Source organism: Phodopus roborovskii, unplaced genomic scaffold, assembly GCF_943737965.1.
Source record: "Phodopus roborovskii unplaced genomic scaffold, PHOROB, whole genome shotgun sequence".
In the NCBI taxonomy this organism is placed as follows: domain Eukaryota; kingdom Metazoa; phylum Chordata; class Mammalia; order Rodentia; family Cricetidae; genus Phodopus; species Phodopus roborovskii.
This window is the reverse complement of record NW_026126461.1, coordinates 7,215,877-7,227,960: the sequence shown is the minus strand read 5'-3', so window position 1 is coordinate 7,227,960 and position 12,084 is coordinate 7,215,877. Positions and strand designations below refer to the sequence as shown.

The 12,084-nt window shown below is 52.4% G+C and overlaps 1 protein-coding gene across 1 annotated transcript; it reads left to right on the top strand.

The window, feature by feature from the left end:
* The first annotated feature begins 1,148 nt into the window (after positions 1-1,148).
* Positions 1,149-11,649, top strand: Pdcd1 (programmed cell death 1). The gene is made up of 6 exons (XM_051190699.1): positions 1,149-1,248; positions 9,100-9,459; positions 9,747-9,908; positions 10,673-10,707; positions 10,946-10,948; positions 11,211-11,649. Exons 1-6 carry the CDS (start codon positions 1,173-1,175, stop codon positions 11,439-11,441), a joined length of 867 nt encoding a protein of 288 aa, XP_051046656.1. The 5' UTR covers positions 1,149-1,172; the 3' UTR covers positions 11,442-11,649.
* The last annotated feature ends 435 nt before the right edge of the window (positions 11,650-12,084 follow it).

The following is a 12,084-nucleotide window of genomic DNA, read 5'->3' as shown; positions in this document are numbered from 1 at the left end:
CTCTGCATTCTACAAAGTAATGTTTTCTTCCCCGTTAAGCTGGTGCCTCTGAACGAGGGTGGCTGCGGTAGCTGCCAGATGGTTTCCAGCCGGGCTGGTTATTTTAGGGTTGTGAGACCCACACATCTCATTGCTAATATCAGCAGTTTTTTCCTATTTCCCATTTACACCTAGAGCAGAACTGTTAAGTAATCAGAGATCTCCACAAATGACCAACCAGCCCGGGGCTGTGCACACAGGTCTGCCTACCACATCCCTCCCCAAGGAGACAGGGACAGAACAGGCAGAAGGCGGGGTGGGGGGGGGGGGAATCCCCACCACCTAGGGACTGAGGAAGGTTGACTGGAAAAGACCAAACACTGTGACCACCCAAACTTGGTGTTGGGGGTCTGTCAGGCAAAGAGGAAGGCCCGGGGCAGCAGGACCATCAAAGCTAGGACCACTGTGGAAGCAGAGAAGACAGTGTCCCAGGCAGGAGGGCCCAGGGTCTTGAAGGGAAGTAAAACCGTGAGAAAAAGTCAGACCAGGCCCAGCGGCTTTCTGGTCTGAGGATATGGGTGGGCAGAGAGAAATCTCGGGGTACTAAGGAGAGGTTCACTATAGCCCTTCCAGGCCTCCTCCAACCCATCAGGCAGAGCAGGTGGGTGTGGCCGGGCTCTTGCTCCCCAAAAGTAAAGGACTAAACCATAGCTCGGGGGACTCCAGGTCACACATGCCAAACAAGGTGGGGAAGGCCCAGTTCACCCTCACCGCCGCCAGGGAGGACACCCATCCTCCAAAGTGAGTCTGGCCTGGTCTCGGGTCCCCAAAAATCTCAGGAACTAAGGATCAGCGTACAGAGAAAGGAGAGGATGAAAATTGCCCACGAGAGGGGACTGGAGAGGATTAGATGCCACAGTGGAGCAGGAGGCAAGGGCAGCTGGTCACCTCTCCTCTCTCTGTTCCCTCCTCTCTCACTAGTCCCCTCCCCCTCCCAGGCCCCTCCCCCACTCTCTTTGCCTATTCTCCCATCTCTGTGGAGGTGGAGGAAGAGGGGGCGGGAGACAAGAACAGGTCTCCTCCCTCCAACATAACCCAGGACAGTTTCCGCCACAGAGGCTGCCTGAGCACCCGAGGAGGAGGAGGGGACTACAGCTGCTGCCTTGAAGGAGTCACAGCCAGGGGCTCTGGGCATGTGGGTCCAGCAGGTGCCCTGGCCACTCACCTGGGCTGTACTGCAGTTGAGCTGGCAAGCAGGGTGGCTTCTAGGTATGTGGCTCCAAGGGACATGGGATCAGGGTTGGTGGCTGGGCCAGGGCTTGAAGAATCTGTCGTCCTCAGTCCCTGTCGCTGGAGGAAAGGAACACTGAGCATGGAGGGCGCCCGTGCCCAATTGTCCAGACTGGCTCCTTTTTTAGCTTTTACAGGAGGAGTGCCTTTTGGGGCCCAGAATTCACTCCCCACTTTCTTTCAGGTAGACTGAACATTTGTCCAATCTCAGCCGATCCTTTATGGCAGTCTTTGTGGGGCAATGGCTGGTCTGGCCAGAGCTCTGGCCTTGGCCACTGCAGCCCGCTTCAGGATTCTGCCAGGCCCTGGTGTCCTTAGGTGTCCCCTGTGTTTTCCTATAGTTGGGGACATCCCTACAAGAGGCCTGCCTTACACCCTGTAATCAGCCATGTCCTCACGGGCACGGTCTCCTCTGTTGCTGTCCCTGGAGGACTCCAGACTGCACATTCCTGGCCTCATAGTGGATTCTGGGGAGGGTGAGACCTAGGGGCACAGCAATCCTGGTCAAATTCCTCACAGTGAAAACTTGACCTCACTTCCCTGTACCCCTTGACCTCTGCCCTCTCCTCTGGGGACTGAGTCCATCTTCACTGGGAACCCCAGGCTAGGGAAAAAGTCACCCAGCTTCTGGGCCAGGGCTATTCCTGCTGAGCACAGGAGAGTGACCCAGGCAAGCTTGTGCCCTGTGCTGCCCTAGGACATGTTTTACCTGTAATGATGTCCCCTTGCTCATATGACGCCTCAGTCACCTTGACCCCAGCCTCTTCACTATCATGAGAGCTGGGTGGGACCGGGAGCTGGGTGCTCATAATTGTAGACCCTCTCCATGTTGCAGGCCAAGGCTGGTTGGGAAGCTGGGGATGCTTTCCCTCCATGCTGGCCTCCGGGCTGCTGTCAGGACTGATGAGGGAACAGACCTGAACAAGGGAGATGGTCCAAGGCCCTGTGGATGAAAGATGTCCCTTGAGGGAACCTAGGGACAGGAAGCAAAAGGAGAAGGGTCATGTGTCATTGGAGAGAAGGACCTGAGACAGAAAGGGGGCTATGACTCACTCTGGTGACCTGGCACACTGGGCATGTCCCCAAACGCCACTTCATGACGACGTATGGAAAGACGGGTGTGTTTATGCAGGCCTGCTCTAGAGTGTGTCTGACAAATGTCCTGAAGCTGGCATGCCTCTTTCCCCATCTAAATAGCTGTGCACCGAACACGTCCCGTGGCCAGTGCCGCGCCTCTTGGTCCAGGACATTTCTCCCTGCCCAGTTGCCTTGCCTTCCTTACTTCAGTCATTCCCACAGACAACCGTCTCATGCTTACAAGTCTCCCAACCTCAACCATGGCTGCCTAGTGACTAAGGTGGGGGAAATCCAGGCTTGGCAATGGACCATCATGTATCCAGACTAAAGGCAGGCATAGTGGAGCATGCCCATCAAAAGTTCAAAGCCAGCCTGAGCTGCCCTGCTGGCAGACCCTTTCGGAAAACGCCGTAAGTTAGTCAGTCAGTAAAGCCTCTGCTGAGCATGGTGACCTTCGGTGAGCCCCTCAGTCCCCTTACCATCTCCTCACCTACATTTCTCCTTTCATTTTTCCGTTTTATTATTTTATCTTATTATAGACGTGTTTTGCCTGCGTGTCTGTGCATTGCGTGTGTGTCTGGCATCTGGGGAGGCCAGGAGAAGGCATTGGCTTCTGTGAAACTGGAGTTACATATGGTTGTGAGCTGCCATGTTGGTGCTGGGGACTGAATCTGGGTCCAATGCGAGAACGGCCCAAGCTTTAACGGCCGAAGCATTTCTCCAGCCTCTGGCCTACAATTTGGGGAAAACAATTGTTGCCTCATGGGTCACGTGATTTACTCAGACCACTTATAAAAGCTGCCAAACTCATCCTAAGACACATTTCTACACTTCTTCTTTCTCCTCCTCCTCCTCATCTTCTTTTTTCTTTTTTGTTTTTGTGGGGTTTTTGTTTTGTTTTGTTTTGTTTTTTTGACATGGTTTTTCTGTGAGACTTTTGAAGCCTGTCTTGGGACTGTAGACCAGGCACCAGGCTGGTCTCAAACTCAGAGCTCTGCCTGCCTCTGCCTCTGCCTCCCGGAGTACTGGGATCAAAGGTGTATGCAACCACCACCCGGCTGAGACACATTTCTCAAAGTCAGACTTGCTTTTTAAAAGCTATAGTTTTGAAAACTGTCCATATACATTCCATACACATCTGCATGTGTAGCTTATTAAGTCCATTTAGCTTTGCCCATATGTGCACATGTTCAGAGTTGACCACGTGGGATTGGACAATCTTCGTGGGTGTTTGTCTTTGGGCAACTGACCCTCTGTCTCTCTCAATAGCCATTAACCTCCTGTAGCTCTTCATCCGGGGATAGAACCACGTGGAATTTCCTCTGTTCACATCTGTGTGGCAAATGGTGTTACAATTATGCTAGTCTTGTGTTCAGTCTGGTTGAGAGTTCATGGATGCATTTTCCCTATAGCGTCTAGGGAACTCTCCATCAGCCGGCATATCGGGCCTCTAGCTCTCACAAGCCTTCCACACCGTCTCCTGAGCTCCAAATGTATCAGCTGGATATGTGCAATCCACACTCACTCTCTGCATTTTGAGCAGTTGGGTGTCTCTGTACTGAACTTATTTGCAAAAGAACCTTCTTTGATGAGGTGTGAGAGAGCTACACTAATTTGTGGGTATAAGGATAGATATTTAGAAAATAGTTATAGATTGATATTCAATGGATGGATAGATATAATTGTGTGGTGTGTGGTGTGTGTGTTATATTAGTGAGAATACCAACCTTTTTTTGAGGCCATGTCTCGTCAGATTGCCCAGGCCAGTCTCAAACTCAAGACTGTCCAGCACCAATTTCCCAGGTGCTAAGGTCGCCAGCACACACAGCCTCGCCTGGCTAATTGGTACTTCCTGCCTTTGTTGGCTTGGCTGGACCACTGTCACCACAGCTGGTGGAGAGGGGGTTAGGAAGCACTTCCTCAAGCTAGGGGCCTTAAACTGGACCTCAAGACAGGGGGCTCCTCAGTCCCCGTGGGCCAGTATGTTCTAGGTCCCCCTCTTGCCTCTGAATTTCCCAGCCACCTTTTGGTTCCTTGGTAACTAGACACCTCCCTGGCCTCTACCTTTACCCTCACACATCAGTCTGTGTCCATAATTCCCTTTCTACATAGACATCAGCCCCACTAGCTGAGAGCCACCCTACCCAAGGAGACCTTATCTTAATTAATCCCATAGCTAGTCCCTAGTGCTAGCAAAGTTCTACCCCGAGGTGTTGGAGTGAAGATTCCAGTATGAGTCTAGAAACAATTCGCCCCATCTCCCATCTCCCCAGATGCAGATGTCACAAAGCCCTTCATCACTCGTCCTCGGAAGTCCCCTGGAGACAGATTCCCACCTAGATGCAGCTAGAGCTCTGAGATCGTGCTTCTGGCTGGCTGGCTTCACCCTGGCTGGGACACTTGGGGGTGACATGGTTTTGGCTGAGTGTCTGCAGGTCCTTGGCCTCCCCTTTGGCTTGGTTAGCCTGTGCCTTTAGCAGCCTGGGCAAAGGTGGAGTGTCATCTGGGACAGCTCACATCTACTTGAAACTACGGTTCTGATGTCTTTGGAGGCGCCCTCCTGGGATCCTCACACTGGGGACATTTCTCCAGGTGGACATCGGGGATACAATCTATTTGTAATGAATAAGGAGAGCCCTGTCACCCACCTGTCCATGTTTTCATTGCCCCAGACGAGTCTTGCCTAAAGAAGGTATGGTATGCTCCTATGTGGATATGATTTGGCCTCAGCCTGCAGGAGCCAGTGGTCTACAGTGAGCTTGCCGTGTGTCCCTCCAGGCTCAGGCTCTGACTGAAAAGGCTCTCCCTCTCAACTTCCCAGTGCTAACCATGGCATGCCACACACCCATCAACTCACCTCTGTACATGAATCCAAGAGCAAACTCAGGGAAATCGGGAAGACCCCGTCACCTCTGACTTACGCCTGCTATGCAGATGTTTGCACAGGCTCAGGAGGCCAGGAAGGCTCCCTGGAGGACATAGCCTAGCTTAGTCCTTTTTCTGTTGTTCTAACACCACAGACTGGGTGATTTGTGAAATCATCTCAGAGTTCCTAAGCTGGGAGTCTGAGGTCTAGGGGCAGCCTCCAGCGAGTCCTTCCTGCTAGTGGGAAGGCTGCAGAGTCCCAAAGTGGTTCCAGAAGGAAGGGACAGACGGAGCAAGTGCTGCCTTACAGCCCAGCCTCTCCATCGACAGCACACGACCCTGCGGTCCGCGAGTGGGCACGCATTGCCTCCAGAGTTCCCTCTTCCCGGCATCGCTAGTATATGACTTCGGGGTTAGTGTTCACTGACGGCACGGTTGCAGGGTGAAAACTCCCACGTAAGTTGGACAGGAGTGGGGTTGAGGAGCAGAAGGCTAGCTTACCGGCATTGGCGCTCCCACACTGGGCCTCCAGGAGCAGGAGTCCTAGGCTAGGTCGGGCAGCGGAAGGGGCCCTTTACATTACATTCTGGTCCTCACTCCTCACCTGGTTGGGGGACAAGCTGTGAGTTCAACTAGGCTGGCTCTAGGTACATCCCCAAAAGGGGTCCCGGCCAGTTCTAGGTTCCCAGATCCTGGTTAGAGGCCCACAAGGCGAGAGACAAAGTGATCTAAACATGAAAAAGGGCCGATTCTCCTCCTTGGCATGCACACTGCCAAGTGAAAGACAGGCTCCTCAGCTGATTTTTACAAATAAAAGGAGTGTGTGTGCACGTCATTGTACATTCACATTGCATGTGTGTGAGCATATATGTGGAGGTCAGAGGTCAATATCAGGTATCTTAATTGCTCTCCACCTTAATTTTTGAGGCAGGATCTCTCTCTGAACCAGAAACTCACTGACTGCCAAATTAGCTCCCCAGCAGGCGGCAGGGATCCTCCTGCCCCTGCCTTCCCAGTCCCAGGGTCAAAGGCGGGCACAGCCACACAAGACTTAGATAGACACTGCAAATCAATCTCCTTGCATTTGCTTGGCAAACACGTTAGTGACTGAGCCAACACCATTGCCCTGGGAAACTTACATGGGTGTGGATGTGGGTGTTCGTGGGTGCACAAACCTATGTGTGCGTGTGATGGCCAGAGGAAAATACCGACTCTATTGCTCCTATCTTTGTGCAGATTATACCCATTAGCGAATAATCTGAGTCACCAATAATGCACCGGCGTCACGTTAAGGGAAGAAGTTGACTCACTTTTCCTCAGAGTCGTTCATCCAAGAGACAGTTCAGACTAGAACTCTCCACATCATGCTCCACTTGTCTGTCTCCAGCCATCTGTTGTGTGAGTCCAAACCTGTGCCTGCCTGAAGGCTGTCTTGTGAATCTGTCTACATCCGTGTCTTCTGTTCAGTGTGTGGGTCTTAGCTGTCCGTGTTTGTGAGTAGTGACTGTCTGTTGTATGATCTGTATGTCTGGCTGGCTGGCTGGCTGTCGTGACTGTCCATGGCTGTGCGTGCTATCTGCCTATTGTATGGTCTCTCTGTCTCTCTCTCTTTGTGTGTGTGTGTGTGTGTGTGTGTGTGTGTGTCTGTCCCTAACAAAGGACTTTGCTCTGTCTTTATTGAACAGCATGCAAAGCATCATATAGGGGAGATACTTGACAGAAATCTTTAACAGGGTTACAAGGCATTGAGTCACTGGCTCTAACTGCCTGGGTAACACAGATGATAAATGCCATCATCAACCAATACCCACAAGTGGATGCTTTCAGCCTCTGTGAAGGATGTTAGAACATTGCTTTCCACCTCTGTATTTGCTGCTTTCAGCAAATGGTACACATGCATCATCTGAGTCAGGGATATGGAAGAGAATGTGATTTAAGATTGCAGCTATGCATTGCTTAAATTGTAAAAGTTGATTACATGGGAAATCCGATGTAAGTAAGGTTGATTGGTACATTGTTCTCTTGAAAGCAGGTTAAAGTGGGGCTTGGTGGCACAAGTCTTAATCCCACCACTTGGGAGGCAGAGGCAGAGGTAAACAATCTCTTGAGTTCAAGGCCAGCCTACTCTACAGACAGAGTGAGTTCCAGGCTACACAGAGAAACCCTCTCCTAAAAACCAAAATAAAAGAGTTTCAAAGGCAGGTTAAATAAACAGACCAGGTACACAGTAGGGCAGCACTCTTAAATCTTAAGTGATACCAAGCTTTATAATTAACTCTGGCTGTGAGGCCCAACAAACTTTCCAGTCTCTCAAAATGTCAGACATATTTTTAAAGTATTGCATTGCCACACACTTTATTCCCTTGAGACAGTATCTTTCACTAAAACTGGAGCTTGTATTTTTCACCCATAAATCTCCCAGGATGCTCCTGTCTCTACCTCCCATGATTCTGACATTACAAACACATACACACCTGTCTTTTACATGGGTGCAGAGGACCCAAGCTCCCAGCCTCAAGTGTTCTTACCTGCTGGGCCCATCTCCCCAGCCCCTCTTCCTCCTTCCTGTGAAATTTCTAATTGTGTAAAAATTAAAACAGTTTGATAGAACTCACAGTGCGGGACACAGGACCATCCTCATCCCCTGTACCCAGAAGTCAGTACTGTCACGGCTCCTCTCCACTCACCACTCCTGAGTTAATCAGAAGTGGTTATCGTTATCACAGCAGGACAGTTCCTCCCTATGATCTCAGCACCTAGGACATAGACAGAGAATTGTGAGTTCAAGGCCAGCCTCGGCTATGTAGCCAGTTCCTGTCTTTAAAAGAGAAGCCACCGTTATGTGTTTTAACCACAGTGACACATCATCTTTCATCTGCCTGTGTGCTCCCACAGCATGAAAGGGAGACTCGGAAGTACTGCCTAGGGCCTCAGCATCTATCCCACTCTCTCAGGACTGCAGGAGATGCTTGCTGCTGAACCCACCTAACTGCCATCACATGCAACAAGGTGCTCCAGCTCTGTTCCTGGCAGCTCTCCCAGGGGCCTACTCATCCCTGGGTGGCACTTTACTCTGACCCGACTGCCGGGGGTATAATGTTACCACCTTGTGATCCCCAGAGGCACTCTCTTGCCAGACCCAGTCCCCCCTCTACAGCCCTAGAGCAGAACAGTGCCCTCTATGAACAAGTCTCCATCATCGCCATCTCTAGCCCACCACAGGCACAACTGAAGGAAGGCACAAGGAAGTTCAGGAAAAGAATTCCCAGGAGAGCAGAGGCGCAGAGGCTGTGGGGCACAGAGGGAGCATGGAAGGGACATGGAGGCCAAAAGGTTCTAGACAGAGAAAGGCAAAGCCAGAGACATAGGCAGAGACCCACAAGAGGACAGAGATCTGGGAAGCTGATGGCTCTGCCACCAGAAGAATAAATAGCAAAGAGTCAGCGAGAAGACAAGAGGCTCACATGGCCATACATTTAGACACAGGGCCAGGGGAGACCTGGGACCCAACAACTAACGAGGCAAGGGGCTCTGGAAGCCACGATCAGATCAGCAACTCATCTGGGGCAATCTAGGGGCCAGCCCTGAGAGGGAGGGTGACAGGTGGTTCTGAGGACATGCCACAGTCCCAAAGTCTAGTGGACAGGTCCCATCAAAGGACAGGAGGTGACAACTGGATAGAGTTGCGTTCACAGACCACAGCTGCCCTTGGACAGGTGTGACCACCCTGCTCAGAGCAAAGAAGGGGAACTATGCCTTTTGACTCTCTGGGGGCTTTTCTGGTTCTCCTGACCCTGGAGAGACTTGAGAATCTGTTCCTCTCCCCAGGGAATTCAGAAAGAGTGCCCACACCCCGTCCTGACAGATCTTTGTTCTCTTCCATCTCAGAGGTCTCCAGCGGACCCTGGAGGCCCCTCACCTTCTCCCCAGCCTGGCTCACAGTGGCAGAGGGAGCAAATGCCACCTTCACCTGCAGTTTCTCCAACTGGTCTGAGGACCTTATGCTGAACTGGTACCGCCTGAGCCCCAGCAACCAGACTGAAAAACAGGCCGCCTTCTGCAAAGGGTTAAGCCAGCCCGTCCGGGACAGCCGCTTCCAAATCACACAGCTAGCCAATGGACATGATTTCCACATGAACATCCTTGCCACGCAGCGCAACGACAGTGGCATCTACCTTTGTGGGGCCATCTCCCTGCCCCCCAAGACACAAATCAAGGAGAGCCCTGGAGCAGAGCTCGTGGTAACAGGTACGGCTAGAAATGCCTGGATAGGAGACCCCTCCTGCCTAGGGACCTGCTAGGTTCTGCCCTCTCTCTCTCTCTCTCTCTCTCTCTCTCTCTCTCTCTCTCTCCCCCTCTCTCTGGAAATCCTCGAGTGCCCGTTCATCTTCAAGGGATGGTGGGGCCTATGGAAGTAGGGTGGGTGGCCAGTCACTGCCCACCCAAAGTGGATTTGGAGCAGGCAGGATGGGTGCCCCCAAAGAGAATACACTATGGGTGCCCTAGAACTCTATCTATCCTTTGTGGTCCTGTAGAGAGAATCCTGGAGACCTCAACAAGATACCCCAGCCCCTCACCCAGGCCAGCAGGCCAGTTTCAAGGCTTGGTCATTGGTATCATGAGTGTCCTGGTGGGTGTCCCTGTGTTGCTGCTGCTGGTCTGGGTCTTAGCTGCCTCCTGCTCCACAGGTGTGCCAGGTAAGTCTCGTCATAACCCTGCCCCTGCCCCACCAAAATCAAAGCCTCAGGCCTTGCAAATAGCCCTGCTGGCCATTCTCCACCTACTCTGCTTCCAACACCCTGCCTGCTACCTTCCCCCAGGCTCCTGACTGTCAGGAAACCTCATAGTCGCCAGAAGGGTCTGTCATCATACTTCCCACACATCCTGACCACTACAAGAGCCAGTGGCCACGCAACCCACAGCTAGCCCCAGGCTGCTGGTTTTTTACTAAACAACTGGTCAAAATTGCCATTTCCTATGGCTGGAAGAAAGGTCTAATTCAGCCTTCAGGCTCCTGTCACTAATGGACGGTGCCTATGCTGCCGTCTCCAGGAACCTCCTAGCTAAGTCTGGTCATCATCCAGTTAAGAAGCCACATATAATACCGGCTGCGTACCTGCTATATGCTGTGGTGCTCTAGGGCACAGGGCAGAGTTACACATCCATCCCTCATATTCCACAATTCATGACCCGAGTGGGAACTCCCAGTTACTAAATGGCAAGGGTGTAAGTAGGAATAGAAAGCCTGATGCCTGCCCATAGTCTAGCTCTCTTCAGGGCCTAAAACCCCTACCCCAGGAGCAGACAAGTGTGTGCACGCGTTTACATGCCCACGCACGCGTGCGCGCGCGCGCGCGCGCACACACACACACACACACACACACACACAGCCAAGACCTCCCCTCCACCAGGGAAGATGGCTCAGCAGCTGCCCTCTAATTCAAAGTGTGTTTCTCAACAGAGGCCAGAAGAGCTGGAAGAAAGGAACAGCCTTTGGTGAGTCTGAGTCCTCTATCTTGAATGATCCATCACAGTCTAGTACAGGCAGAGAGACCATGGGCCTTAGGGGCTGTGGGGCCTGGAGAACTAAGCTCACACTTCCCATATCCTGATGCTGTACCCACCAGCTGACTCCAGAGTGCATAGCCATGTCATGTCCGGCATGCTCACTGCTTATTCTATTCTGGGCAGAGATGAGTGTAAACATCGCAGTTTGGAATTCTAACCCTGCAAGAAGGTCAGGGACCATTTAGGGTTAGAAACGGAGCCAGAAACAGAGGTACTACATCCTGAATCTCAGAGAGGCCAGTGTGTGTGTGTGGGGGGGGGGGGTGCAGACAGCTGTTAGGTCCCAGCTTCAATGGCTAAGGTCTCAAGAAGAACCCCAAATCCAGGGACAGACTGGAAACTCAGCATGGAGGATGGTTGAGATTATGGAATGCATCACAACCCCAACTGCCTACACAGATGACTTTCTTCTTCCTCCTGCTCCCTTTTAGGAGGGCCCTTCAGCAGCACCTGTCCTCAGTGTGGCCTATGAGGAGCTGGACTTCCAGGCACGAGAGAAGACTCCAGAGCCTCCCATCCCCTGTGTACACACAGAGTATGCCACCATCGTCTTCTCTGAAGGGCTGGGTACCTCGTCCTTGGGACGTAGGGGCTCAGCGGATGGTCCTCAGGGTCCTCGGCCTCCAAAGCATGAGGATGGACACTGCTCTTGGCCCCTTTGACCGGGTGCTTCTGCCATTAGCATCCTGCAGACTCTCCGCAGAGGGCACCGGTCCATTCCTCCATCAAGAGGAACGTGCAGACTACAGTGCAGCAAAGGCTCCCAGGGTCCGAGCTATCTGGAGTGAGCTGTCTGGAGTGACCCATCCAACACGTGTTGTTGAGTGACAGTTCTCTTAATGTTTACCACCAGCTGGGAGCAGCAGGCATCCCTGTCCTCTCCTATCACAGAGGGAAGAGCTGATCTGAGCCTAGGTCTCCTGAATCCTGTTGCTGGGTACTGCTAGGGGCCTGAGTCACTGCAATCTGTGGCCTCTGGGGATCCTATGCCTACAAATAGGGGGACCTGATTAGAGACTGCCTTGAGGCACCCCCATAACAAGGAGCTCCACGTACACAGTAGACACAGCACCTAAAGCTGCCTGTGAGAGGTACTCAGATGGGACATTCATAGGCCGGGGGACCCAGGGACCCTGAACTAATCCCAAGGCCTGAAGAGTTCCTAGCTTTGGGGGGCTGGGGAAACATGAGCGCTCACCAGGCGAAGGTTCTGTGAGAGTCCCTGCTGTCCTGCATGTCCAGCTCTTTCTACAGCTGGGAAACTGAGGCAAGGAAGGGAACCGGCAGAGCTAGCGACCCACCCAC